Source organism: Fusarium sambucinum, chromosome I (genome assembly GCF_050947815.1).
Source record: "Fusarium sambucinum isolate potato_lamoka chromosome I, whole genome shotgun sequence".
Classification (NCBI taxonomy): Eukaryota; Fungi; Ascomycota; class Sordariomycetes; order Hypocreales; family Nectriaceae; genus Fusarium; species Fusarium sambucinum.
Window position 1 is genome coordinate 2,546,941 of NC_139294.1, and position 27,915 is coordinate 2,574,855.

Consider the following 27,915-nt stretch of genomic DNA (forward strand, 5'->3'; position numbering starts at 1 on the left):
GGTAGCTCTCTCTGCCTTGACTTGTTTCCCCACCGAGACTCGGTGCTAAGGTAGTACCAAGTGACCTCACTTTCCCTCTCACCTTAAACTCTTTGCCTCCTGCTCCCCTCTTCCTCTTGCATCATTAAACACAATAACATTAGCCTCATTCTTGATCCCCATTCACGAACAACGCACACTCCTCTTTTACCTGCGTGAAAATATTATCTCATAACCAAATGACTCATTGCTTCTAGACCGTTGGCTCGCATTACTTTAACGACACTACTCAGCGATTCACGCTTCAAAAACCAGGCGCATATAGTCGCTGGCTACAATTAAAACACGACATTTCCACCAAACATCCTACATATCTAATGCCATCAAACATTACTCCCGAACAATATCTGACTTGAGGTGACACTCCAGTGACGCGCGCTCGTGTACTCGAGGCTTGGTGGTGGACAACAATGGTATCTTCGCGCCAGCGTGAGCTTCGACCAGAAGACTCGTGGCGCTTTGTTGAAGGCGAGAACGACAGTTTCGATACGAGTATCCTTCCATCTCTTGGAGAATCATCACCGCCCACCTCCTCTGGAAACTTCCCTTCCCAGCCCTTCTCCCAGGGCAATATCAGTTTCGCTTCGCAGGACAGCATTCGCGACTTTGGCGCCGACGCCGACGACGAGCAAGTCATCCTTCGAGAACCTTTCCGACCAAGTCTTTCCCGTGCCAGTGTTAGCGCAAACGGAGAACGAGTCTTTCGAACGCCTGATCCGGAGTTTCACATGCCCCGCTTAGATGCCTCAGAGGGAAGTAGCAGGAGTGAGCGCACGATAAGGGGTTTGGGAATAGGATATGGCGGCGATGAAGGCGTAAGGAGGAGGGGAAACCCGTCGGCATCGACTTCATCACAGCAGCAAAGAATGGCGCGGGAGAGGTACGATGCCGAAAATGAGTATTATCGCCGGCAACGTCGCGATGAGGCGCCTCCCACGGTTGGCAGACAACTTGCACAAAATATTCCTACGGCGATTTACAATACGCTCGGCTGGTTTCTCAACGTCATCGGTCTTGCGTTTCGCTATGCGCAGAAACCCTTCGCAATTCTCTTATCAATCTATCTCTGCTTTGGTGGTCTTATCATTGCACAGAACATGGCAACTCGCTCAATCGCCGCATCTCTCTCACCCATATGCCGTATCCCGGGCGCATCTTTCCTCAATCTCCCGTTTTGCCCATCTCTAGACGCCATCGTACCAACGGGTGGCGATGTTGAGTTCGATGATCTCATGAGCGTGCAATCCAAGTTCGAACAAGTCCTCGAGAAAAGTTCGGATGGAGTTTCTTTGCCCTTTGAGATGAAACGCTCGGAAACGGCTATCCGCGATCTTCGAAGCCTGGTGCGACACAGTGATCTGCAGGCTCGCGATGAACTTCTCTTTGAGTTTGACGGCTATGTGGACACAGCGCGGCAAACAGCTGCCGATTTGCAAAAGTTCAACACCCATGTTGGTTCGGCCGTCGACGCTGTCATAAGCATTAATCGCTGGACGTCTCGCTATCTCGATACTCTGGCCCCTGAAGCAGATGACGCGCATTCACTATCATCGCCATCTCCTATCCTGGGCTGGGCATCGTGGCTCTTTCACCCTTTCCAACCAACTACTGAACATATATTCAACGAGCGGGTTCTTCTTGACAAGTATATCGAGCACACAGCTCTGGTTTCGGATCGCATTTCAACCCTCATACTCGAGGCGCAAGCTGTTCTACGTCTGCTCACCAAAGCCGAGGACCACCTTATGCTTATCTATGATATCAGCTCGCGTTCTTCCGCCGATACAGCATCTCGTCGCGAGAACGTTCTCTGGAACATCTGGACGCTTGTCGGAGCAAACTCGAACCAGCTCAACAGCCTCTCACGCCAGCTCGCTCTCTTGCGCCAGGTTGACGCACAGCGCTCTTCAGCAGTTGCACAGGTCAACGCGCTCATTCTTGAATTAGAGAGTATCCAAGCTGGTCTTGGAGACCTTCGTGACCGAGTGGCCGAGCCCGAAGTGCTGCGCAATAGTATTGGTGGGGGTCCTCCGATCCCGCTCAGTGTTCATATCGAAACCATCGACCGAGGAGTTGAGCGTCTTGAGGATGCGAGGAGCAGGATCCGCGCTGCTGAAAACGACCGTGTACGGGATGCACTGACCAGAGGAGGAGTGCGCAGTGAGCCTTTACTCGAGGGGCAAGGAAAGTGACACCGCAAGGGCTGAGAAACATCCACGTCTGAGTCTAAAAACAGCGGGGATTGGACATTCATTTTCTGTTGGGCGTTCTGGGCGTACTTAGAATAGTGACTCTTGAGAAATGGGCCAAACATGACATTCATCCAAGGCGGTTGTTGTGAAACAAACTATATTTTGGTTATTCAAGGACGTTCGTGTTTTCTTTCCAAATTCATTTGTTATCGTGACTGTATTTTCTTTGTACGGGTGTGTTTTGTTTATAGACGATGTCTTGATTCCTCATAGGCTAGCTATTGCGTCCTGATGTCGCTTCACCTAGATTATAAACCTCTTCTTCATAGCCAACATGCCACTGCGACCTCGCCTCTCTACGGCGGATTGTCGCCGTGCTTGCATATATAAATATCATAAACCGAGCGAACGCCTCATTAATGTCTACCCAATGCACCAATAAATCCTAGTAATAGTCGTGAAAAATAATTGCCGTCCATGGTATCAGCCCATCCCTAAAACCTTGTTCATGACACAAAACGCCGAAAAGCCATGCCTATCCAGTAAATGCAACATGAGTTGTCGCCGAAATTTGAAAACATTCCAAGCTGGGTTAAAAATAGCCAGGAAAAACCTTGGAAAGCGCTCGTAACCCTATGTATTATGTTAGTTTGTGAAGATATTGCATTATTCGAGTTTGACTTACACGCTGCCCTTTGAGAATCGGGATCGTCAAAAGGTGCATTCTTGGCTGCAATTTCGCGCATACGTTGTCGAGCAAAGGAAGACGGGCTACCACGTCGTGGCGTTGGCTCTGTACTTAGCTCGGAATTTTCTGGCTGTGTTGGAAGCACATTCAAACGTTTGGGCTTAGGTCTCCTTGTTTTCGGAGTTGTAGTTGGGGCGGGCGGACGGAGGTTCGATTCTGGCTCGGACTGTGTAGCAGGACTAATAGGTGTGGATTGTCCCTCCGTTCCTTCTTGCATTTCCGTTGTGACAGGCTCTGCAGGTCGTCGTATAAACGTAGGAAGTTTCAAAGAAACCAAAGGTGCTGAGGGAGGTCTTGAGGGTGATGACGAGGTCCGGAATAGTCGCTTGCCCCAGTCCTTCATCTTGGTGTTGTCGCCTTCCTCGGAAAGATCCTCGAGATCAACTCTTTGACGTAATTTGCGAAGGGCGCGCTCTCGACGAACCATACCATTCGTGATTCTAGGGCTATGGCCTCTGGGCAGCATAGAATGCTTACACATTGGACAGAGGGAACTGTTCTTCGATAAGAACTCGTCTATACATTCCGGATGAAATATGTGCCCGCATGGAAGCTCTCGAATGATTGTCACTCGATGCTCAAAATTAGTGAGGCATATGTGGCAACTGGGTTGGAAGTTGGTGGCGGCGTTGTCGCCAGTTGCTCCAATACCGGATCGCTTGCTTCGGACACTGACACCGGATCGGACGCTTTGTTGATCGAACCCTCGATGACTTCGATGGCGGCGGGTAGATGAAGGCGTCGGAGGCGGTGCCATTGATTCGGGATCCGCGTTATATGTAAATAGCGGAAAACTATTGATATGGGTGGTGGGTATTGTAAGCCGTTTTATACCCATGGCTTCAAGGTCGACTTCGCCAGACTCGACCCTTTTCCGGAGTGATATGCGGCGCCGCCTCTGCACCAAGTGCATAGTTATCGACACAAACGCAAATATGGCTAGCAGAGCACCAATAACTATAAGAAAGAAGGCCCAGAGCGGAGGGATATCTGATTCGTCCTCCACAGATAGTTCGGTCCAAATACGGACATAGTCTCTCGGGTTTGGGCCGTAAATCGTGCTTATGTTCTCGCCATAAGGAATGTTGTCCACGCTGCCAGAATAATAACTAAGCTGATTCATCATATTCTGGCCTTCTTGGCCAGAAATAGCATATATGGGATACTTGTTAGCAGTCATCCAAGCCCCGCCGTCCTCCAGGTTCCAAACAGGCGAGTCGGCATCTTGAGGCTGATTCGAAGAATTGTTAGGTTTGTAGAAGATGAAAGCGCGAATTGGGTCGAGACGCGCAGAAGCGAGGTAAGCCAAGGTACAGTCGATACTGAACCAAGGGGCGAGAGCGATGAGATTGTAATTTTGAGGGGGGAGGTTGCTTCGACGAGTAACATTCCGAGGGATGAATTGGTACTGCAGTTGGTCGCACTCGCGGTTGTTGTCGAGATCGGGGACGTACAGAAGGCCGTTGATGACGCCGTTGCTTGCCTCGGAATTGGTCGTGGTAAGGGTTGTGATGTTGGTGGAGATGCGCTCCTTATATGCTATATCGGACTGTTTTGTATTTGGTAAGTCGAAGCCACATGGACGGTGAAGTTACCTCCACGCAATTGGATTTGTAAAGGTTTAGGAAGGTAAACGCACCGAGAGAGCCGTAAGGTTTCGAATGATTGTAGACGGAACCGTACTTGCGCCGCTCCATACTGGATTGCTGAACAGGAGGCTAGCAGTCTTGGTCAGCGATGTTCACGGCAGTAGCAACAATGCAAAATGGTGCCGTCTGATAGGAAATTTGTGCCAGATGTCGCTGTTTGCTGAGGTGGTGTGAGTGGGGGGTTTAAGGCGGCGTAGTCGTGCGTATCACGCCAGCAAACGGTGTTGACGACAACGGCCACGAGGGTAAACGGCATGACGGATGCATGGAACAAATAGCAAAGTGAAAGACATACACGACATTTCGTATCTCGGTGAGCGCTAGACGATTTGATGTCAGTTCGTGAAATGCCAAGACTGGGGTATGTATGATGCGAGGCTCTTGGCCTCGAACCCGCAGGAGCGGATGAGGAGCAGGAGCAGGAACAGGAACAGAACGGAATAGACACCCTGTGGGAAGAGCAGACAAGGTACGTAGTGAATAGAAGATAATAACGCAAGGGGAGTTGAGGAGGAAAGGGACGAGGGAAGTCAGGTTGAACCAGCAACATGAAGAACTTACACATGCTTCTACAACATATTCAGTCATGGAATCGTAGGCATGATAGGGCGTGCACCAGAGGCGCAAAAGTGTTAAGTAACGGTCAGGGTGGAAGCGGTGCTGCGGATGTGAGTTGTAAGGCTGTAAAGATGAGAATCGGTCTGAGCAGATTGAAAGTTAAATCGAATTTGAAACCGAAACTGAAGTTGAGAATAATAAGAATGAGTGAAAAAGCAGGAGCGAACGAGTTGGCGTTTCTGGGGGAGAAAGAATAAGAGAATCAAGCGAGAGTAAGGTGGACTTGGAAACCAGGTCGGACGGAGCGTGGAATTGGCCCGGATGCTGAAATTGTGGCTGCCGTTTCCGCTGGGAGAAAGCAAGAAGTGCAGGAAGGAGGAGGGAACAGTAGCAGCAGCAGCAGCGGTGGTAGCAGTAACAGTAGCGGGTGTGAATGGGATGGGACGGTCGGCTTGTGGAGAATGGAGAATGCAGGAGACGCAATACGAAAGGGAGAAAGCGCGGGCGAGCGTTTTTTGGGGGGTGATGAATTGAGTTGAGTTGACCTGATTGCCGATTTCCTCTGCAGGGGGTATCAGAAAACTTGACTTTTCAGCTTGCATTGCAAAAAATAAATGAGCAAAGGACTCGACTCCGAAAATGATGGGCTGACCACATTATTTCGGCTCTATTGCTCTGAACAGTCAAGTTTTAATTTTTATTTCTTAAACGCCCCGAGGCCCAAGTAGCGCAGCGAGTGGAAAGAGAGGGGAGGGGCAGGGGGGCCTAAACTGGGAACCTGGATGCGATCCAGCGTTATACTGGGGTTGTCAGTGGAATGGACGAATGAGTGGACGATTTAGTCAGGTTCATTGGTGGCGCGTTTCGAGTTGGAGGTGTGAGAACCTGAAGGGAGTGAGTATAAGCAGTGTGATGACATTTTTATGCAGGGACTATCAATTGAAGAAATATGAACAAATAAACAACCATAAATTCCTTCTTTTTAAAAATGTCTGTATTACAAGAAGTGATATTGACAATATGCCACAACGCCGTTCAAGCAACAAGAAACTCGGACAAAATGCTCCACGCCCACTCAATAGATGCGATTCGAGACCTGCACCAAAGAACGCCAGAGCTAAAGAATCGGGGGCCACGATACACGCAGCTTAAGCTTAGCTTTATTTTTGAGTTGCAGGAACAGCAATAATAAGCACCGAGTCAAGAAACAAGCCATGGCAATGGCGGCGGAAGCCTTTATGCCAAGCCGGCAATCTCTGGTCAAACCGAACATCTGGGAACTTGGAATTGCGTGCCTCTATTATCTGGCATGTAGAATTTTCGAACAACGCTAATTTACTTTTGCTGAAGACAGCATAATTTGTCACTGATGAGCGGCGTGGACCCAAAGCCGGAAATAACATCGGCAAGACAAGGTCAAGGTCAATTGGCGAGGGCCAAGTTATGAAAGGCTTTCCATCATTCCAGAAGTTCCTTACTGTCTACATACAACTGCATATCCATCATTTTTGATAGACATCGAATGAGAGCATGTTATGAATGTAGATCTCATGAATAACACAAATGAGACGCAAAAGTGCTCATTGCACCAACGCAGTCAGCATTAGTTGATCTCTTTACACGTACACACAAATAGTCAAGATTGGCCCGTCCGCTTCCCCACAGTCCAAAAGCTTGTTGGTCAAGACTTGTACGTATTAGGACGGGTGGCCCGCAAAAGAAGTCCTTTTATATCCCACCGTCAAGGTTAGGGGTACTACTCTGTTAATGTACTCATCATCTTGACCTTTTTAGAAGGATTGAAAGGGTTCTCACCGTCACTTTTAACCGTAGCTCTTCCAGCAAACCAAGATTACATCTGCCTAGATGAGGTGTTGGAGACCGACTAGGGAGGGAATCAGATATCTCCATGGCTTCAGTGACAAGACCCATCGCTGTTGGCTACTAAGATAAACTCCATGCCCTTTTTCAGAGCACTAAAAGAACAAATGGAAGCTGCGGGATGTCGTCGTCGATGGAGAAGGCCATTTTTGAGTGACGCATCTTTGACCTCTCGGTTTTTTGCCTATATATACTAGCCAGCCAAGCTTCTCGATCAAAGCTTGTTGCGCTCGACACGTTTTGACTCTCCACCCACAGATAATAGCGCCATCCATGACGGGGGCATTCCGTTAGCACTGTAATTTGGATTGATGATGCTCAAACATGTTAATGCGTCTTTGCTGGGCCGTCGATGGCAATTAGCAAAATCTGTTGAAATTCGCGGCACATGGTGATGGTTGTTTCAACCTGGTCCTTGAACCCTGACTTTTTTCTTTTTCTTTCTACGGCTGCAGAGACAAGGGGACACACGGGGCATGTCTTTGGGCTTTGCTGACTGGCCAGAGACAGAAGCTCACCCGTCACCCGTCGCCTGGTCATCTTCTGGCATGACGGGTAAGGCAAACGTTGTATCCCACTGGTTCAGGACCTGGCTTTATGTACCGTACGTAACAACTGAAGGTAGTTTCCAGCCTAGCAGAACATGAGACGCATGTGCACTGTACTCGGCAGAATCCTTGAATCGCAATCCAAGCTAGGTAACTCAACTGACTATCACCAATTCGAGGGTCCTAGCAGGGCTGGTGACTACCTAGCTACCTAACTTACCGCAGGAGCTGTCTCGGCAAACCGGCAAAGATCATGTTTAGTGAGTTTCATTAGAGTGCCAAGGATGCTGCAAGACGGTTGGCAAACTCTACAAGAATCCGTGCTCGTTGTTTAAATCAATCCACTCTGAGTCTTTGCTGCATCTCAACTTGCAACTACATGTTGTCTTTGAATGACCCGTGGAGTATCACTCTACAGTCAGTATCCATTACAATTTCACACTGCCTGCTGGGGACCTCTCCACCGACGATTCTCACAATCTAGCCAACCACAGAGCCAGATTTCTTTCCCCTTGCACTCCCTGACCCTGTAGGAGTATGTATATACACTGTTCGAGGTAAATAACCCTTGTCTTATCGTGCTACGCCACTTGACGTAATCTAGGGCCGGGTAAAGCTACCCAGATCGACAAAGCCTGAGGCACGCTACTTATAGTAGATACTAGCAAGCATCATCACAATCAGCTCCCTCAGAGATAAGCTAATGAGATGCTCGCAAATACGAATCTGGACATATTTATGTCTGACTGCGCGACTGTCAGATGTTTGAAAGAAAATCCCTCCCTTTGGTTAAGCGAGCCAAATCATCATTTCTATTGCACGTGGTGTATCTGCGAGTCGCGTTGACGGACAAGCGAGAGCCTGACATGATGCCTCACCCTCATTGCCTATTTTGGTCTGAGGTGGAGGGGAGGAGACAGCCAATGCTTCGCTTCATGTAGCAAACAATGTGGGTAGTCAGGATTCAGATTCATGGCCAACAAGCAATTATCTCGAGTTAGATTCTGAACGTTGTAAAGGAGCTTTACATATGTCATGTTCCACCTCAGTGACAGGTTAGGGTTAAAGATCAACATTATCACTATCAAACAGAACAATGATTGCCATGACGACAGCCATAGGATAGGATAAGCTACACGTATCACCAACGCCGGTTGCCTCGTCTATATCGATATGCGATCAGAGAACGCCCCATCACTGAGTCAGAATACTGACATTCTGAGGACGGAGGACCTGTTTGCTCGTAACTAAGTACTCTCTGACCAGGTAAATACTGACTACTACTGGCTTGGTCTACACTGCAAAACAGGTTGAACACACGATTGTGATATCTTCGAGATGTAAGACCTTAATATTCACGAGCGTTTTTAGTAAACTCAAGATGATCGTTACTCATTGCTTTTACTTCAATTAAGACTCAATACTTTGTTTTATCTTGTTTCAAGGCATTCTGACTGAGACTTTTTTTTCTTATAAGCCAAAGCTGCGCGGTTACCAGCGTCGGTCACCACCGTAGCCATTATCGCCATACTCGTTGCTTCCACGGCTTCCACGGCGCTCACGGCCATGGCTTCCCTGGCTTTGGCGAACATAGTCATCAGCAGAGCCTCCTCCGTAGCCGTTGTCGTCCCGGCGTCCGTAGCTGTCACCACCCTCCCCACGACGCTCGTAGCCGCTGTTGCCGCCATAACTGCTCTCCTCACGGCGCTCATAACCACCACCACTACCGCCGTAGCCACCGCCGTAGCTGCTCTGCTCTTGGCGGCCATAGCTGCTCTCGTTTTGACGGCCATAGCTGCTCTCCTCCTGGCGACCGTAGCCACTGCTTCCGCCATAACCACCTTCGTCGTGGCGGCGTCCGCCATAGCCGCTGTTGTCGTCATCACGACGGCCATGGCGCTCTTCATTTGAGCCATAGTACTCAGTTCGCTCAGTTCGCTGCTCGTAACCTCCAGAGTAAGACTGATGAGTCTCAGTTCGCTCCTCGTAGCCATAGCCACCGGTGTGACGGCCATCTGAGGAGTCTTGCTGCTCATATCGACGGTACTCTTGACGCTCGCTGCCATCAGGATGCTGGGTCTGAGAGTACTCGGCCTGACCGTAACGATCACCGTGACGGCCATACTCTACTTCAGTTCTAGTGTAAGAGCCATCGTCGTCGCGGCGGCTGCTGGACTGTCTCTCAGTATCCTTATCGCCGAAAGCGCCGCCAAGAATTGAGCTTGCTTGGTTGAGGAAGCCACCAAAGCCGCCCTCCTCCTTCTCCTCCTTACGGGAAGACGAGGGCATCTTGTAGCCGGTGTTTTGCTCAACCATTCCAGAGAGGGCGCCAGTAGCACCCTTGAAGATGGCATCGGCCGCAGCGCCAGCAATCTTATCCTCAAGAGTCTCAGGACCACCGCCGTACAGCTTGCGCATCTTAAGCTTGCCAGCACAGCCGTGACCGTGACCAGTGTCAACAACACCTTCCTTGTGGTTCTCTCCGTTTTGGACACCGTCTCGGGTCAGCTTGCCGCGGTATTCTTCACGCTGACCATCGCCCATTTCATTCCACCACTCCTCAACACCCTTGAAGAAGCGGTGGCGACCTTCTTGAACCTTGCGGCTTCCAAGGTCGCGCTGAGCGGGGTGGTGCAGGACACCGTCGACGATTTCGTCGAGGAGTCTATCCACGTCGGTACCCTCGTCATCGACGGCATCCATCAGCTGGGGAACAACCCATTGAACCATGGAGGCAGCATTTCGACCAGCGATTTCGTTGAGAATCTGTGGCCGAGTTAGTTAATCATGCATAAACCGTATGTCACAAGCTTGACTTACGTTCGAGAAATGATCCTTGGAAAGCATGGAGTGGGTAGGGTCGGTAGATCGGTCATCATGGAAAACAATGTGCTGCTCACGCTCACTGCTTGCGATGATCTCATCGGAACCAGTCTTGAGCTCATTGCGGATCTGTTGGATAAGAGGAACAATGAAAGGAGCAATGACAGAGAAGATGAACACGGAGAGCTGCTCCTCTAGCTGCTCAATGATCTTGGGCAATACGGGAATTCTCTCTGTGGCGGTGGAAATACCCTTCATGATGTCGTCGTGAAACTCAATGGCAGGCATGACTTGCTTAAAGACATTCTGAATGTATTGAGTGAATTCTTCAGGATCACGGGGAGACACAGTGGTATTTTCCATCTGAGCAGCGGCGGCGCTGTTCTGGAGTTCATCAACCCGGTCACTCTGGTGTTTATCACCGAAGATGCCATCAGGGATCTTATCCAGCAGATCGCGAAGCATGCTAGTGTCCGAGTTGGCACCTTGTTGAAGAGTGCCTTCGAGCTCCTCGATTTCGTTCTGTGTGAGCTTGTCAGAGACTGAGATAATTAGCGCATGCTCTCTTGTTGAATAGCAAGTCATATTACCAACCTTCACCAGTGACTGAGTGCAGGAAATCGACACCACCGAAAGTGCCTGTGACAACAGGATAGACGGATTCCCTAGCACCCTCGATCTCAATCTGAGTGTCACGTCCAACGTGAGGGAAGACATCGCGTTCACCCAATTCAATAAGAGCCAGCTCGCAGTAGTTGCTGTGAGCAAAAAAATCTGTTTCGCAATCATGTCAGCCTCTGATGTATGGTTCTGGTGCTTGTTGAGATCTGTAGAAGCGAATTGTACTTACCCTCCAGACAGTGTAATCCAGTGCCCATAAGGCGAAGAGCTTCGTACTTGTCTGCCTTTCGGCGGGAGTCCTTGTATCGACGAGCAAGCTCAATGGTACCACTGAAGAGCTTCTTGATGTGTTTGGCAGAAGTCATGATTCGTGCACGCTCGTTTGCAATATAGTTCTTCATGCCAGTCTCAGGGTCGATAGACAGCTCTCGTTCTTCATCGATTGGTCCTCGCAGGCGTTCGTCATACTGACGAGCATCAACGTTCTCAGCGTAGTCCTTGGGGTTGTCGATGTGGTCCTCAGGACGGTAGCAACCTAGTCGTTCGGCAGTGACCTCGAACTCGCCAGAACCATAACCGAAGGTCATGAAACCGAGAACACAGAGCAAGAGGCGAATGGCCTCGGCGGAAACAGACTTGACGGTACCGACATCGATGGCCTGGGAATAATCTCGAAGCCAGTTTCCGAAGTAGACACGAGAGACGTTGATTTTGTTAAACTTCTTGCCATTAAGAGCCTGGGCCTGGGACAGGATCAGGAGTGCATCAGTGATATCGCCGTGGCGCCCTTGGAATCAAGTTAGCGATTGCCGTTTTTCTGTCTTGTGTATAAGGAATGGCTCACAGTTCTGACCCTCAACCTTGGAGATTGAGGCAATGTTACCAGCTCCGAAGGCAACGGCCGGTGAGGCCAGAGCAACGAGGATAACAAGCCCCACCAGGAGGCTGTGAGATCTGGAAGTGAACATTGTGGTGGTTCGTCTTCAGTGCTGGGAGTCACCCGGCTGGCGTTGTGTTACAAAGACGGTAAAGAAACAAGCCCTTCTGAGCTAGCAGAGGGATGCGTAATGTTGTCAGGTAGTTTGAAGAAAGGAAAAGGAAGAACTTCAGGGAAACCCGACCTCAAGTAAGAAGAGAAGGGAAAAACAGGGAGTCGGTGGAGGATGATGAAGGTGGAGGAGGGGACCTAACTGAGGGGCAACCGTCGATGTCCATTCAGCTAGTGACGCAGCTTCAGCTGCCGACTGCTGTGCTCGCGCTCTCCAGTGACAACCAGATGGTCCGACCAGAGTAAACCAGGCCGAGACACTCGAGCTCACCTTATTTGTCCAGGCCATTTTCAGGATACCAATTGCTACCTCAAACAAGACAAGGCAAGCCACCCTCACCTCTTGCAGCGCTAACAGGCCCGGCTGCCTCCTAAGCTGACTCGATTTCAAGATAGCAGCTTTCAACTTGCTAACAAAACTAGTTTTCCCGGTCGATCAACCGGCAGTCAAGACGTGATCCGCCTGGTTTGCTTCGCATCGTGCCAAGCATGAAATTATGAAATCATGCGTATCCGCCCTGGGCCCGCAACTCGTTAGAGAATGATCGAGGGGCAGAGGAAGCTTGGGCAAGCTTTGCAAGCTGCGACAGGGGTCCAGTACACGATTATTGGGTGTGACCATGCTGTAAACGCAAGTACCTCACCCCTCCATGATGGCAATAGCAAGGGTCTGTGACACGAGTCGATGGGCCCATTGGTTGTCGTCGAATGAAGCTTAACAAGAAACGCGTGGTTGCAGGAATAGCCAAGTTGATCACTGATCAGCCATTAGCTATCGAAAGGCGAGAAGCAAGATTCAGATCAGGTAAAGCTCTATCAGAAGACGCCTCTGGGCTTCCCAAACACGATGATACAGTTTTAACTGGCGTCTCGATAACAGTTTCCAGACAGTGGTCAAGAAGAAGCATCGGGCCTCCAGCGTGTTTTTCTTGGAGCTGTACTGAGGGGTTGCGCTACCCCTCCATCACGTCTAGATGCCTTGACAAAGCAATGCGACAAGAGAGAACTTCCAAGTCCTAGCAGCTGATTAGCAGTCAAAACATCCATTAGGATCGTGATATCGATTTTATACAGTCACGACGGAGCCGAAATAATTGTAGGCTCAAGAAGAAGGCTTGGACGGAGGATGTGATAGTACAAAGTATAGCTGCGCATATCTTCGCGTTTGATGTGGCCCTGGCTGGTCTTGAGTTTCAACACAGGCAGGTAGGGTAAGCAGCGAACTGAACAGACCTAGCCAGACAAAATGAAAACAATACGGTACAACGCCACGCAAGACGTAGTGAACAAATGCATGGCCAGATAAGACATCTTGACCAAGTACTTTGAGAACAGAAGTTGTTGAAGTTGAAGACGCGTTTGTGTCTTTATAACATCCAACAGTATCTTACAGGGCGGGGTTGAGGTCCCTCTCATGGGAGCTACGCGGTATCAAAGATCAGACAGAAACCCATCAAGGTGCCTTCATAACAAGATTGAGCGGACAGAGAGTATGTTTCTTCTGGATAACGAATTTGGACCAGAAGGGTTGTGTAGCTCGGCTTACGACACTGTAAACGACTATCACTATCATCAACGTCCAGTCAGTGGCTTTAGTTGCGCTGGCCGCTGATTATCACTACAGTACTGGTTGTCAATCTCGGTAGGTATATATTTTGACAGACAAGTTGGGCTTTTTCTGATGCGACAGCGATTCACGGAAGCTTTTAGTGGCGGCTTGGGGCCTCTACAAATGCGCTGTAATTCGAGTTTCATTGTAATGCGGCAAAGATGGGCAAAGACAGCTCTAAAAGAGTTCTGTAAATCGGGCTACTTGCATGCGCTGAAGCTATGCTAATCGAGTCGACTTCACAGGACTCGGCATCCATGGCTGGAGGCCAGTGTGAAATGGAAGAACGCGCAGGGGTAGCAAATGAATGTGCTAGAGACCGTAATGGAACATAGCAACAATCTCTTTTGTACCAAGTGACTGACTGAAGTAGACAGCAGGTTATCCACCACTCGATGGGGGCCTGTTTCTGTAAGAGAGTTGCAAAGTTTCTGTCACACAGCAGGACGCCGGGGACACGCCAAGTGCCTGAAAAGAACCACGAACCTTGAGCGCCAGTAGTGGTCGTCATTCCGTGTGCCCCCCTGGCCGATCGTGCTGAAATATACAGGTCAAAGGTGAAGGTGCTGGAATGACCCCGCCTGGTCACTTTCCAGCAAGTTCAGTAGGCGATGGCGCTCTCGGATTGGGTTTTGCGAGGCGGTGAGTGGAGAGCAACACACTCCTCAGGGTGTGACAGTGACACATCGTTCCGGCATGCCCTGTGAGGCGTCATGCAAAGCACTAGAGAAGCCGCTGAAGGAGTCCTTTGCTGGTATCACTGAAAGATCGCGGCTTTGGTGATGGCAATTGTGAGAGACCTGGAAGCCGCTGGAAGTCGTTTTTGGCAACGAATTTGCAATGCTTAAGCTGCCAACGTTGATAACAGCACAATGAGAACGCGTATAGAACAGAGGAGACAAGGTGTATTCCTCGAAACTGGTGCTAGATGAAGAAAAATATTAGACAAGTACAGTCGCGATACATCTAACATTGAGGATTCCGCACTTGCAGCAGTAGCACCCAAAAGGCTGCACGACTGAGCGGGCGGACGACTTGTCCCCTCTGCAAATGGCTGATTAACCAGTCAGCAATGCTTGCTTGAAAGTTCATTTTGCCTTATTGTTTGCACGTCGTCGGGGTCTGGGTGTGTAGTGTTTTGGTTTTCGTGAACGTCAGAAGTGACGGACGCGAAAATATTAGGTCTATCCCGATGTACCTATTGATGTGAGCTACCTAGGCGAGTATTGCGCTGGGTTGCTCTTTCCTTTCCACTGGCCATCACCTTTTGGCGTTCCATTGCACTGTGGTATTTGTGCAGCTATCAGGCTAAGAAGGGTGCTGCCGTTCACAAAAAATGAAGGCTGGACTTAGGCAGCAGAGGCGTTGTTGGAGTATTTACAGGACATTTAATTTATTGCGTGAGCCTCTGATGTTACTGTGAGCCTTGGAGCCCACTGAGCTCTGGATTAGGTGAATTTTTGCAGAAGTCCGTGGGAGTACTCGTTGAGGTCGGCTGTCGCGGGACAGATGATCGCAGTGGGTGCTGCTGTCTTCCATACCTAGCCATCCATTAGGTGTCCAACTCCTCCTCAGGCCCCATTTTCGAGGCCCCCGCCCAAGTTACTGAAATTTTTCATTTATGCCCGCTCTGGTGGCCAGGGCGGGCGACTTGGAGGGCCACTCGAGCGGGTGTGTTACAGCCAATCAATTGGCGGTTGACCACTAGGAACACGCGCCTCTGCAGCTCTTCCCTTTTTTTACCCTTAATTTTTCTCGCGTAGGAAGGCGGGCGCTGATTTTAATTTTTTTTCTGCTTAGGCGCTACCATATTTTTCTGAAGCCCCCGCCTTAGCGAACATTTACTGATTGCGCCTGGCACCTGGCCCCTACATATTCAGCGCACCGCCCACCCCGCGCCCGTTTTCACTTTCCCCGTTCTTCAGTACTCTCAGCACCCTCATCCTCCAGCACTTCTCACCTAGTAAATCACTGCATTTCAATCCCCCTCAACGCGCCAAAGCCCGCCTGAATTTCGCTGCTTTCCATAATACTTCGCACCAAAACAGCGCATCGCGTCCACTACACACAAACTAAAACGCGTTTTTATCCGCCGTTCAGTCCCATCAAACCGTCTGTGTATAGCTTCATTCGAAGTCCATACCAGCAAAACCACCGCATCACTACAAAACCTCAAAAACCTTCACCCAAGTCATAATGGCCCGCCCCAAGAAGACCGCTGTCGAGAAGCAGCCTGCTCCCGTACCTATTCCCCCCCAGCACATCCAGCAATACCCTCAACACCCTCAGCCTATTGCCGCTGTTCCCCAGCAAACAATGGCCGTTCCCATGCCCGCAGCTGTCGCGGTTCCTCAGCCTCAAGCTGTCATGCCGCAGCGCGTTGTTGACAATGACAGCTTTCTTCGCGTGCGCGATTCGGTAAGTTCTAATATCTCATCTGGTCTTCATAATTTCACGTGCCCATTCCCTCGACTATCGGCGCAATCGAGTCATTGTGTTCTCTGCTGTTTGCTGAGTTGCTCATGACTTGTGATGCTTGTCAATGCAACACCGTGTAACAAGGCATCTTTGGGGTATGGCGACAAAGTGAATTATCAGCCCAACTTCATTACAAGAGTTATGTGGCGTTGATCAAGTTAAGACGCGCTGTCAGCTGGTCGCAATTCCAGGTCTTTACAAGCCCATATGAGCTCTACCCCACCATGCCTTTGTTATCCACCCCTAACCCCACTTACTTGTACTCGACTTCATCCCATTGCCGAGTACAAGCCACAATCAAGGCACATTTAAAAGCAGTTCGTCTAACTTTTCTAGGCCGTTGGTCGCTTGACCACCATTCTTGAGCTCTTGAGATCTTTCACAGCCGACTATGTTCGCCAGACCAACCTCCTGCTTGGCGAGCCTACTGCCGAGGGCTCCCAGGACAACCTTCTTGCCAACTTTGAGCATGCCGCTCAGCAGCTGATTATCAACCCCCCTGAGCTGGCTCCTCCCGTCGAGGAGAAGAAGGAGCGTAAGAAGCGCACCATTGATCCCAATGCGCCCAAGCGTCCCTTGACCCCTTACTTCTTGTACATGCAACACGCTCGCTCTATCATCGCGAACGACCTGGGCGCTGAGGCACCCAAGGGTGCGGTCCAGGAGGAAGGTCAGCGACGATGGGCTCACATGGGTCCTCATGAGAAGCAGGTGAGCAGAACTTTAACGAGAACTGATGTGAATCAAAGTTACTAACATGAGTATCAGGGTTGGAACAATGCTTACCAGTACAACCTCCGTCTTTACAACGCCCGTGTTCACTCTTACAAGAACGGCAACCCTGTTGCCAAGGCTATGACTGACGAGGAGGCGCTCAAGTACGCTGAGGATTTCCAGATCCCCATGCCTGAGCTCAAGGACGTAACCCAAACTGAAGCACCTGCCAATGACCAGGACAATATTGCTGAGCAACTTCAGGCTGTGGCCGCTGCTCCTGCTGCTGAGGAGCCTGAGGAGGCAGAAACCCCTGCCAAGACCCCTAAGAAGGCCGCTGGTGGTCGCAAGCGCAAGGTGGCTACTCCCGCTGCCGCTGTTGAGGAGAAACCTGCCCCTGCCAGCCCCGACAAGAAGCGAAGGCGTTCCACCAAGGCCGCCGCCGTAGAGCCCCAGGAAGAGCCCAAGAAGTCGGGCCGCAAGAAGACTAAGAGCTCTTGATTGCCCTTCCTCTGTTCTTTCTTTCTAGGCTCTCGCATTGGTTTATCTTAGCTTTCCACAGCTCTCCGTTAAGCTCTTGGAGCAGAATTTATGCTGGCAAGATGCACGATACCTGAGGAGACTGTATATACATAGGGTGGTCTATAGGAGTTTCGTGGCGTTGTCTATTGCTTATCCGTATTTCAGATAGGTTGTTGGTACTTATGGACGGTAAAATCAGGGTTTTTATCAGAGATAGGGCTGGGAAGTGGGAAGGCTCACTGGACTGTGTACGATGTCTATGTTGTTTTGACGTCCACGCCGATGCCGATATGAATGATCTCAAGCATATTGATTATCTTCACTTCACTTGCTGAAAACGTGTTTCTGTGATTAATGCATAACAGTCTGCTCTCAGTGTCTTGTAGGGTCACCATATTTTTGTACAATGTATGGTCAGCGATGCTGCAGCATGATGAAAGAACTATCTCATGGATGTCACTTGATTGCCAAAAACTTAGTAGTTTACTAATGTGATATGTGTTGCCTCGTTGGTTTGATTCTAACAAGTCACAAACAACCCCATAAAGCTGCAGTGTGAAAATATGTATTACTTATTCTTCAAACAGCACCGCGTCTAGTTCAGGACCGACATGGAAGGCTATGCCTGTCACGACATGAAATCCGGATCGTGTAAGTCATATGCGACTTCAGTAAATGACAACGCAATTGTCTTTTCTTTTCTTATTTCAAGTCGTTATGGCAAGGCTACCCCTGGGCTATCTGCTGAGAGTAACTTCAACTGGAAGTTCCGCAGTTTCTTCCATTCCGACAGCGAATTATATACTGAGCGAACGCGTCTCTAGTGATGTTGTTGAAGGTCAACGCATGTATCCTTGAGACATAGGTGTTATCGGTGTGCATGTAACCGTGCTCCCACTCTTATCGGGACGTGCCCCTAGAAGATCGCCAGCTCCCGCAGTGGGACACAAAAAGTCTGGAGCCCCAGGTCAGCTTGAGGTTAAATGTGAAGAGACGAGCAAGCCTGAGTGACAGCCAACTTCTATCAAAGCGCCTCTTCTACGTCATACCCTTCCATTGCACCTGCAGCCTCAATTGTCTTCTACCAGCCTGAGATCTGAAGCATCGAGCTTTTCCCGGTACGCATTGTGAATGGGTCTTTTTCAGACAACGCGCCTCTGTTCACCAGTCCTCTGGATCAAAGAGACTTTTCTCTACGACTGTATAGCCGCCCTTGTTAACTTGACTCGCTCGCACAAGGCAGGCGCACTGTTGCCCATCTAACGTTGTGGCTTGCGAAAAACGAATTCTTTAAGCATCTGTCAATCTTCCCAAGAAGGCCATTAAGCTTTGACTACGCCCAAAGTAGATCTTCCCAAAACAGACTCATCGACATGTCTTCTTTTATTCGTTGGTAGGTCTAATCAAGTTGATTTCTCATTCAATACAAGCATCACTGTGTCGTCCGTGCTGATCTATATCAAGGTACAACGCCAGATTGGCTGCGCGTCCACTGCTTACTCAAAGTGTAACCACGGCATTTCTGTTTGCTACTGGTGACGTGACAGCTCAACAGCTTGTCGAGAAAAAGGGTGTTCAGAAGCATGACTTGGTTCGAACAGGTCGAATGGCCCTCTACGGTGGTTGTGAGTCTTCCCTTGACCCTAAGCTCTATCCATAGACAAGCATTAACTCTTGACAGTTGTTTTCGGTCCCGTTGCAACAACATGGTTCGCTTTTCTCGCCCGCAGGGTCAACGTGAGAAACAACAAGAAGGCCGAGGTTCTCGCCCGTGTTGCTTGTGACCAGCTTGGCTTTGCGCCTGTCATGATAGGTGTCTTCCTGGGTAGCATGGCCACCATGGAAGGCAAGAGCGCAAAGGAGCGCATCGACAAGTCCTGGTGGCCCGCTCTAAAGGCCAACTGGATGCTCTGGCCTGCTGTCCAGGTCATCAACTTCTCGCTCATCCCTTTACAGTATCGTCTTTTCTTTGCCAATGTCATTGCTATTGGCTGGAACTCGTATTTGAGTTGGGTCAATTCCCAATAGATAAGGACAGGTTTGTTGAGAGAGTCGTCTTGCTGGCCATCTTCGTATAGACAGACATAAACGCATGTGTTTATATACCGAACAAGGTTGATACTCTGCCTTCGCAAGAGTTGACTATGCTTGTTACTTTCACACCGTCAGGGAATATACAGCGCAGAAGGAATAAGATCAAGCGGATTAAAACGGCCCAACCATGTTTCATTAGATGATATAGTTCTTTATACTAAACCATCAGAAGCACATGACTTCTTATTTTCATAGTCAATTTACGGATCTCATTCGTCTTATCTTATGAGCACGGGATGGGCTGCCAGGACTCATGATACAGCGGCAATCAATGTCCGAGCTTTCCCTAGATCGGTTATCAGTGAGATCGGGGACAAAGACCCATGATAGCCGCCGTAGGCTTGCGTCTCCCGCCATTTTGAGTCACTTCCAGGTTCTGAGCGCCCTGTTACAACTGCGGAGAAACCCCGTGATGGAAACCAGGTGCAGTGGTTGGGGTACAGTCCATGTTTAGAATGCTGGGCGGGATGTAGGGGGAGGTAGACAGAAATGGTCCAAGTTTTGAGTATCAATGCCTCACGAAGCGATAAACTCAACGACAAGACATCATGAATCTTATTCTAACAGTCAATAGAGATAGTGCGGTGGTATATGTTGCTATTTTTGTGGACCAGAGAAGAATAATTCTTCTTAATTAAGCGAAAACATCAAGAATATATCCTGTTCATATGTAGTCTGTTCTTTTATGTCACCAAGTCAGAGTAGCCGTTGTCGCTGCCTTAGGCCACAAATAGTTAGCGTAAGAAACCCTGCCCATCGCAGCGCAGCCTTTTCCCAGGCGGCCAAATCCGGGTTTGAAGATACAACCGAACAACATCAGGAACTCGTCCTGACGTTTAAAACCGCCCCTCTCCTCGCTCTCCAGACTCCGCGGTCCCTCCGCGCCTGGTAACCCATCATGTTGCCTTCATCAGTGCGCCGTGTCGTCGCCTCCGCCATCTCCTCTACCCCTCAGGCCGGTGTTGTGTCTTCCTTCGCCTCAGCCACTATAAAGACTACTCCTGTCTTTGTTCAAAATCAACAACGACGATACTCCTCCTCGAAACCCTCTAAATCCGATAATGAGCCCAACGACATCTCAGCCGGTCAGTCGGTTCCTGCTACTTCAACGCCCAAGTCGGGCGGCGAGAAGCGGAAACGCAAGAGCAACAAGGATGCCTCCGATCGAGCGGCTTCTATGAAGAAGCTGCCCAGCGTCCCCAGCACGCATCACATGTCACAAGAAGGTAGGACCCCAGAAGAATCCAATTGCGTATATAGAATAATTACTAACCAGGCTCAGCTCTTGGTCTATCAAGTTTCTTCTCACTACACAGACCAATCTCTGTTACCCAAACCATGCCCCGAGCCGTGTCCGATGAGCACTTTGCCTCTATCTTTGCCGCACGAAGCAGAAACAACAAGCTGGCCGACACCGAATCGACGCTCTCCAGTACTATCGAACAGCTGGAAGGTCCTATGGCCCAGATGACCATTGGTGGACAAGAGGGCCAGGAGGTCATGCACAAGGTTGATATCAAGAATCCCGATGGTACCGAGTCGAGCATGTACCTCCAGATTGACACCATGTCTGGGGAATTCCTCCCCTTCCGGCCTCCCCCTCTGCCACAAGCCCAGGCTGCTGGCGAGCTAGAGAGTGCTGTTGCGGAAGCGGAAGCCGTGGAGGACGTTCCCCAGCACCGTGTCTACAAGGCCCTCTTCACCATTGAGGAGTCTACCGACCCCGATGGTCAGATCCGCATCATGGCTCACAGCCCCCGAATCATGCAAGATCAACCGCGAAGCTTTCTCGAGCGTCTGGCCCTCCGCCAACTCAAATTTGACGAGGCACAAGGCCGCCGCGATATGCACGCTATTAGTGTAAAGAGACAACGGAAGCTCAAGATGAAGAAGAAGAAGTATAAGAAGTTGATGAAGAGGACGCGAGTCCTGCGCCGCAAGTTGGATCGAACTTAGACATGCGTACATATTCCCCTAGCCGTCCGAGTCCTCTTTTTGATTCCCCCCCTATCTCGCATGTGGGGCTTTCAAAGGATATGTTTTCATTCGTGGTGTCTGGGCATGATGGTGATGATTTTCTCTACAAGTTTGGACTGGCATTGCGATCCGAGACTTTTCATATTTACATAGACTCGCGCATAACAATCATCATTCTGAATAAGTCGAGATAACTTTGCCGTGAAATCTGCCTCAGATATACGAATCATGTATGATTAGCTGTACAATTCACTCATTGATCCCTGCTTTCTGTCTCGTGCATGTATGACGATTTTTGCTTGTGAGGTTTGATGCTTTCATAAAGTTTTGTTGAACTACTCATGTAGAGTAAAACTATCATTCGTACGAGTTGAGTCACGGATATGATTGTGAAATTAATTCTCGTGACTCATGAACAATACCAAGCAGCCGCTTAGTTGTTGTATCAAATGAAGACCAGCATGTATGTGAGTATTAAAAGCCCACACCGAGCGCTACCGTACTTGACTCCAAGAGTTCTTGGTGAGATCGGGAGCTAACTTCGTCAACGCTCCACTTTTACTATGTCTCACCGAAGATTCACCGCCCGGCAGAATTTTATCGACCGCCAAAATTTTGGATTTTTGAGCCAGGTCCCACTTGAAGACGAGATCGCATTTGCGCCCAGGTATTTTCAGAGCAACCCGTTGTAGAAAAATCTGAAAAAATGCAGCGCAAAGCGGTGTATGTTTCTCTTTTGTTATCTTGAGCTTTACTTAGTATGCTAACAGTATCATAGTGACTCGCGCATTCCAGCGCTCATTCAAAATGGGTTGCAAGAGAAGAAGAGAAGCTTCTTCGTCGTGGTGGGAGACAGGTCAAAGGATGTGATCGTTCGTCTGCACTACATCATGTCACAATTTGATATCAAGCAGAACAAGTCTGTCTTGTGGGCTTACAAGAACAAGCTATTGGGCTTCACCAGGTGAGCAATTGTTGAAGTCCCTTCGCTCGATGCGACCCGGCTAATAAAAGCTTCCAAGTCACCGAAAGAAGCGCGAGGAAAGGATCAAGAAGGAAATCAAGCGAGGAATCCGAGAGGCCAACACCGAGGACCCCTTCGAGTTGTTTGTGTCACTACACAACATCCGATATACCTACTACAAGGAGACCGACAAGATTCTTGGTCAAACGTTCGGCATGTGTATTCTGCAGGACTTCGAGGCCATTACACCCAACATCCTTGCGCGAACGATCGAGACTGTCGAAGGTGGCGGATTGGTCGTTCTGCTGTTGAAGGGCATGAACAGCCTGAAGCAGCTTTATAGCCTGTCTATGGACGTGCACTCACGATACAGGACTGAGGCCCACGACGATGTTGTGGCTCGTTTCAACGAACGATTCATCCTGTCCTTGGGCAGCTGCAACTCTTGTTTGGTCATCGACGACGAGATGAATGTGCTTCCCATCTCCGGTGGTAAAGGTGTCAAGAAGCTACCTCCTCCCGATCTGGACAACGCCAAGACTGAGTCTCAAATCGAGCTTGAGGCTATGAAGGAGCAAAACGAGGGCCGACAGCCAGTGGGGCCTCTCATTTCTCTCGCCAAGACTGTCGACCAGGCCAAGGCTCTTGTTACATTCACAGACGCTATCGCTGAAAAGACACTACGAAGCACAGTTACTCTGACTGCGGCACGAGGTCGCGGAAAGTCTGCGGCCATGGGTGTTGCTGTCGCAGCAGCTGTTGCGTACGGATACAGCAACATCTTCATTACCTCGCCCTCCCCCGAAAACCTGAAGACTCTTTTCGAGTTCGTCTTCAAGGGCTTCGACGAGCTGGGTTACGCCGATCACGCCGATTACTCAATCATTCAGAGCACCAACCCCGACTTCCACAAAGCCATCGTCCGTGTCAACATTCACCGACAGCACCGACAGACCATTCAGTACATTCGCCCTCAAGATGCTCACGTCCTCGGACAGGCTGAGTTGGTAGTGATTGATGAGGCGGCAGCAATTCCTCTGCCCCTGGTCAGGAAGCTGATGGGTCCTTACCTTGTCTTCATGGCATCCACCATCAACGGTTACGAGGGTACAGGACGCTCTCTTTCTCTGAAGCTCATCAAGCAGCTGCGAGACCAATCACGCACTGCTTCCACAGCAGGCGAGGGCATGGAGATTGCAGACCGATCAACTGGCAAGACGTCAAAGACTGAGGAGTTCCAGGCTGGACGTAAACTACGAGAGATCACCCTGTCTGAGCCTATCCGATATGCTCAGGGAGATGCTGTTGAGAAGTGGCTCAACACTGTGCTTTGTCTTGATGCAACCCTTCCCAAGGCAAAGTCTAGCATTAATGGATGCCCTGATCCCACTCAATGTCAGCTCCTCAATGTCAACCGTGACACACTTTTCTCCTTCCACCCTGTGTCTGAGAAATTCTTGCAACAAATGGTTGCGCTATACGTTGCCAGTCATTATAAGAACTCGCCTGATGATCTGCAGCTTATGAGTGATGCGCCTGCGCACGAGCTCTTCGTTCTTGTTCCTCCAGTTTCCGAGGATAGCGCAAGATTGCCAGAGCCCCTCTGTGTTATCCAGGTTTCGCTGGAAGGAAAAATCAGCAGGCAGAGTGTTCTCAACAGTTTGAGCCGTGGACAGCGACCAAATGGTGATCTCATTCCCTGGCTTGTCAGTCAACAGTTCCAGGATGAGGACTTTGCTTCTCTTTCTGGTGCCCGAGTTGTCCGAATTGCCACAAACCCCGAGTATGTTTCCATGGGCTACGGAACCAAGGCTCTGGAGCTGCTCGTCGATTACTACGAGGGACGCTTTGCCAGCCTTTCTGAGGACGAGGATCAAGTTATGGAAGAGACGATGACTCGAGTCACGGACGCCGAGCTGGCCAGTGCTAACCTTCTCGATGACGATATCAAGGTGCGAGACATCAACAAGATGCCCCCCTTGTTCTCCAAGCTCTCTGAGAAGAAGCCCGAGCCGCTTGATTACGTGGGTGTGAGCTACGGTTTGACCAGTCCTCTGCACAAGTTCTGGAAGAGGGCATCTTTCTCTCCTGTGTATCTGCGACAGACAGCCAACGACCTCACTGGCGAGCACACCTGTGTCATGCTACGACCTCTTGAAAACAGTGGTGACCGAAGCTGGCTTGGTGCTTTCTCCCGAGACTTCCAAAAGCGATTCTTGTCACTGCTGTCATATCAGTTCCGCTCATTCTCCCCCGTCACAGCTCTTAGCATCGACGAGTCTGCGAATTCCGGTGCAAAGCTGGACTCGTTCGAGATCCAATCACTTGCCAGGTCCGATCTTGATATTTACATGACTCCTTTCGATCTGAAGCGACTTGACTCATACTCCAACAACATGCTCGACTACCACGTTATCCTCGATCTGGTTCCAATAATCGCCAATCTTTACTTCACAGGACGTCTCAAGGAAAAGGTCAGCTTGACAGGAGTTCAACAGTCCATTCTGCTCGCCATTGGATTGCAGCGCAAGGACATTGAGGTCATTTCGGGGGAGATTGGTCTCCCTACACAACAGCTCCTTGCCATGTTTATTAAGATTATGCGCAAGGTGACTAAACACTTCGCCGAGGTTGTCTCCACTGCCGTAGATGCAGAGCTTCCCAAGGCTGAGCGTCTGGGCGTGTCACGCGAGAACGCTGATGGCGCTCACGACGACGAGATTGTGGATGAGCGATTCGTGCCTCTGGCTACTACACTCGACGAGGAACTCGAGGAGGGTGGTGACGAGGCCTTGAGAGAGCTAAAGAAGAAGCAAAGAGAGCTTATTGACTCTTTGCCCCTCGACCAGTAAGTTGCCAATCGCCAATCGACGATATACAAAAAGCTAACAACGGAATAGATACGAGATCGAGGGCGATGCTCCCGCATGGGAAGATGCGGAAAAGCAGGTCAAGAGCGCGGCCAAGGAGGGCAAGTCAAACCCTGTCGTCAGCGTGAAATCGTCCAAGCAGAAGAGAAAGGCTGGCCAGCAGACGGCAGCTGAGGTCTACGAAGAGGAGTTCGGGGAGAAGAAGAAGAAGAAGAGCAAGAGATCGAAAAAGTCGGATTAAGTGGGTTGTAGAGTATACTAGGTCTGTTACTGGGAAAGGCGTTCTGCTTGATAGACAGTTGTGTCGTAATCAATACCGTTTTATTGCCAAGAGTTGTCTTTCGAAGCTGATATCTCATCGGACAAGTGACGCTGTTGTTGGATCGTCGAAAAGGATGTTAATAATATTTCCTTGATTATGATGGCCATGTTAATTAGTCTGCCGTGCTTCAATGGACGATTTATTAGATGCTGTGAAGTCCATTCCTTGTAGTTCTCGAGATTCCTTCCTGCAACGATACTTTGTTTTACCACTCTTGAGCTAGCATATCGTTGGAACACGGTCCTCGCACTACATCTACATTAGAAAATAGTAGGCGTACACACGCATAAGCCACATAATTAAATAACCGTCACAAATTGATTAGTTTTTAGGGTCATCGGATCGCGGAATAATCTTCTGTAAAAATCAGGGCAAACTCATGGGTATCAATTTGTCACTATCAACCTTCCCTTATCCTTCCTTGCCTACCTATCCTCGGCACTCGATACTCTATATCGTAGCGCGGTAGCTGTGCTGTTATGACTTCATCTAGGGCAATTCGTTAAGCACCCACCTTTCCTGTTTCAAGAATATCCAAGGTATCAGCGGTCCTGCGCTTCTGTTTTGGTCCAGAAAATCTCCGTCACAGCCCATTATCCATCATGGGATAAGAGCAGTTCCAGAGAGGGGTTACCAAACCTTGATACTCACTCTTATAGCATCTCCGTAAAACGGGTCTTTTGGGTCCGACTTTTAGGGGTAGCAGAATCTTTGATCTCTTCGTTGGTTTTGCCACTCTTACAGAAGGGTATTCTGCTGGGCTTCGGACTGCATAACAGCCTCGAGGGCCTCGAGAGCAGTCTTGCCTCCATCAAAAGAGGAAACGGTAGAGGCAGGCTCGGCAAATTCGATTTCCGAGAGAAAATCATTTGAGGCCATGTACCAAAAGTCATCCGGTTCCTGTCGAGGCAGAATTGGCTTCTTGACGAAGTACTTACGAGCAAAGTCCTCCTTCCATTCGTTGTACTTCTCTTGGGCAACTTGATCGCGGAACTGCCTGACTTGTAGGGTCTCGTTAGCAGCTTCACCATAACCCCGGAACAGGTTTGCAAACCAAGAAGGGCAGGAATCGTTATTGGGGCATCCTGACAGCAAAGGCTGGATTTCCTTCTCTTTGGGATATTCGCACTGAGATGCGGGTGGAAGAGGTTCGTTTTCGTCGCTTGCTCGTTTTGCATCGACACGCCATGCATTACAAGCAATGAAGTAGTCGAAGAGAAGCTCACCACAATGGCAGCATACTGTTTCGACCTTCTGACACATGTTGGGCAATGGTTCAAAAGTGAAAATAAACAGTTTTGTTAGATAGTGTGTTTGTGAGATGCAGATGTAGACGGTTTGCGATGTATTGGAGACTGTGAGGAATATAAACCGTTTGAAGAGATGAGCAACTTATATAGTTAAGACAAATATATCAACTGTGACAGTACCACAGTGAACAAGTCGTGTGTTGGTGCTACATCCAAACTCGCAAGGGGCATGAAGAAAAAGAACAATGCATTGTGAAGATCTTGGATTTAGGCTGTAAATCAGAACAATATATTATGATATATGAACAGGCACATTTCCAAGCATCCTTCTTGTTCACTCCTGGTAACTATGAACATACGGAATTCCATTGTTCGATTCCTCAAAGAACCATGAAGGTAATCGGAGTCACTTAGAGCTATCTTATACCAGCCATAAACTCCCAAATCCTCTGGTCTCTCTTCTAGTCTGCTCAGTCCAACCCCATATCTCATCTCACAAAGACATTGTAGGGACTCAAACGCATTAATTCAATCCTCTCATCACACCTCAGGTGTTTTTGGGCAGCCTGGTGTTGATGGGAGCTCTGAATGCTGGGGGCTTACCACATAGGGCAAGTTGCTAAAATTCTGAGATGTATCCCTAGATGTTGAGGACATGGGTGGGTAGTTGTACTGAGGATCACGAAATGTATGGTTGATATAACCAAAGAATTGGCCCCGTTGTCCGTTGATGATGTCTGACTAGCAGAGTCTGAGTCTGTAGTCGAAGGAGCCGCCTTGAAACTTATATCACCCTCTAGAGAGGCGCTTGATTCGGCAGCTGGAGCTGCTGTCGATTCAACTGTTGAGGCTCTTGTCAAAGTTTCTTCATCCAACTGCGAAGTTGATATGTCTGTTGACTGATGGACAACAACTTCCATTTGTGCTCGTCCATAACGAAAAGCCGTAATCGTCACACCACTGACAGTCTTGTAACCGGATAAACATTCTGGGAACTCTGATTATGTA

The 27,915-nt window shown here is 49.4% G+C and overlaps 8 protein-coding genes across 8 annotated transcripts; 5 read left to right on the top strand and 3 right to left on the bottom strand.

Moving 5' to 3' along the window:
• Window positions 1-449: 449 nt before the first annotated feature.
• FSST1_003547 (uncharacterized protein) lies at window positions 450-2,231 on the top strand (the record flags this gene model as incomplete). Its single annotated transcript, XM_083229636.1, has 1 exon — window positions 450-2,231. One exon carries the CDS (start codon window positions 450-452, stop codon window positions 2,229-2,231), a length of 1,782 nt encoding a protein of 593 aa, XP_083086977.1.
• A 592-nt stretch (window positions 2,232-2,823) lies between these two features.
• FSST1_003548 (E3 ubiquitin-protein ligase RNF103) lies at window positions 2,824-4,676 on the bottom strand (the record flags this gene model as incomplete). The annotated part of the gene is made up of 3 exons (XM_083229637.1): window positions 2,824-2,864; window positions 2,917-4,528; window positions 4,575-4,676. The coding sequence occupies 3 exons, from the start codon at window positions 4,674-4,676 to the stop codon at window positions 2,824-2,826; spliced, it is 1,755 nt and encodes a 584-aa protein (XP_083086978.1).
• A 4,430-nt stretch (window positions 4,677-9,106) lies between these two features.
• Window positions 9,107-12,027, bottom strand: FSST1_003549 (heterokaryon incompatibility protein Het-C-domain-containing protein; the record flags this gene model as incomplete). Its single annotated transcript, XM_083229638.1, has 5 exons — window positions 9,107-10,381; window positions 10,436-10,980; window positions 11,033-11,212; window positions 11,289-11,846; window positions 11,904-12,027. 5 exons carry the CDS (start codon window positions 12,025-12,027, stop codon window positions 9,107-9,109), a joined length of 2,682 nt encoding a protein of 893 aa, XP_083086979.1.
• Window positions 12,028-15,912: 3,885 nt separating this feature from the next.
• Window positions 15,913-18,254, top strand: FSST1_003550 (uncharacterized protein; the record flags this gene model as incomplete). The annotated part of the gene is made up of 5 exons (XM_083229640.1): window positions 15,913-16,134; window positions 16,531-16,905; window positions 16,963-17,386; window positions 18,018-18,081; window positions 18,143-18,254. The coding sequence occupies 5 exons, from the start codon at window positions 15,913-15,915 to the stop codon at window positions 18,252-18,254; spliced, it is 1,197 nt and encodes a 398-aa protein (XP_083086980.1).
• Window positions 18,255-18,803: 549 nt separating this feature from the next.
• On the top strand, window positions 18,804-19,458 carry FSST1_003551 (Mpv17/PMP22 family protein; the record flags this gene model as incomplete). The annotated part of the gene is made up of 3 exons (XM_083229641.1): window positions 18,804-18,823; window positions 18,895-19,055; window positions 19,112-19,458. The coding sequence occupies 3 exons, from the start codon at window positions 18,804-18,806 to the stop codon at window positions 19,456-19,458; spliced, it is 528 nt and encodes a 175-aa protein (XP_083086981.1).
• Window positions 19,459-20,422: 964 nt separating this feature from the next.
• Window positions 20,423-21,480, top strand: FSST1_003552 (mitochondrial 37S ribosomal protein mS38; the record flags this gene model as incomplete). The annotated part of the gene is made up of 2 exons (XM_083229642.1): window positions 20,423-20,750; window positions 20,807-21,480. 2 exons carry the CDS (start codon window positions 20,423-20,425, stop codon window positions 21,478-21,480), a joined length of 1,002 nt encoding a protein of 333 aa, XP_083086982.1.
• A 727-nt stretch (window positions 21,481-22,207) lies between these two features.
• Window positions 22,208-25,576, top strand: FSST1_003553 (ribosome biosynthesis protein KRE33; the record flags this gene model as incomplete). The annotated part of the gene is made up of 4 exons (XM_083229643.1): window positions 22,208-22,224; window positions 22,280-22,465; window positions 22,524-25,313; window positions 25,366-25,576. The coding sequence occupies 4 exons, from the start codon at window positions 22,208-22,210 to the stop codon at window positions 25,574-25,576; spliced, it is 3,204 nt and encodes a 1,067-aa protein (XP_083086983.1).
• An 819-nt stretch (window positions 25,577-26,395) lies between these two features.
• Window positions 26,396-26,920, bottom strand: FSST1_003554 (uncharacterized protein; the record flags this gene model as incomplete). Its single annotated transcript, XM_083229644.1, has 1 exon — window positions 26,396-26,920. One exon carries the CDS (start codon window positions 26,918-26,920, stop codon window positions 26,396-26,398), a length of 525 nt encoding a protein of 174 aa, XP_083086984.1.
• Window positions 26,921-27,915: the final 995 nt, after the last annotated feature.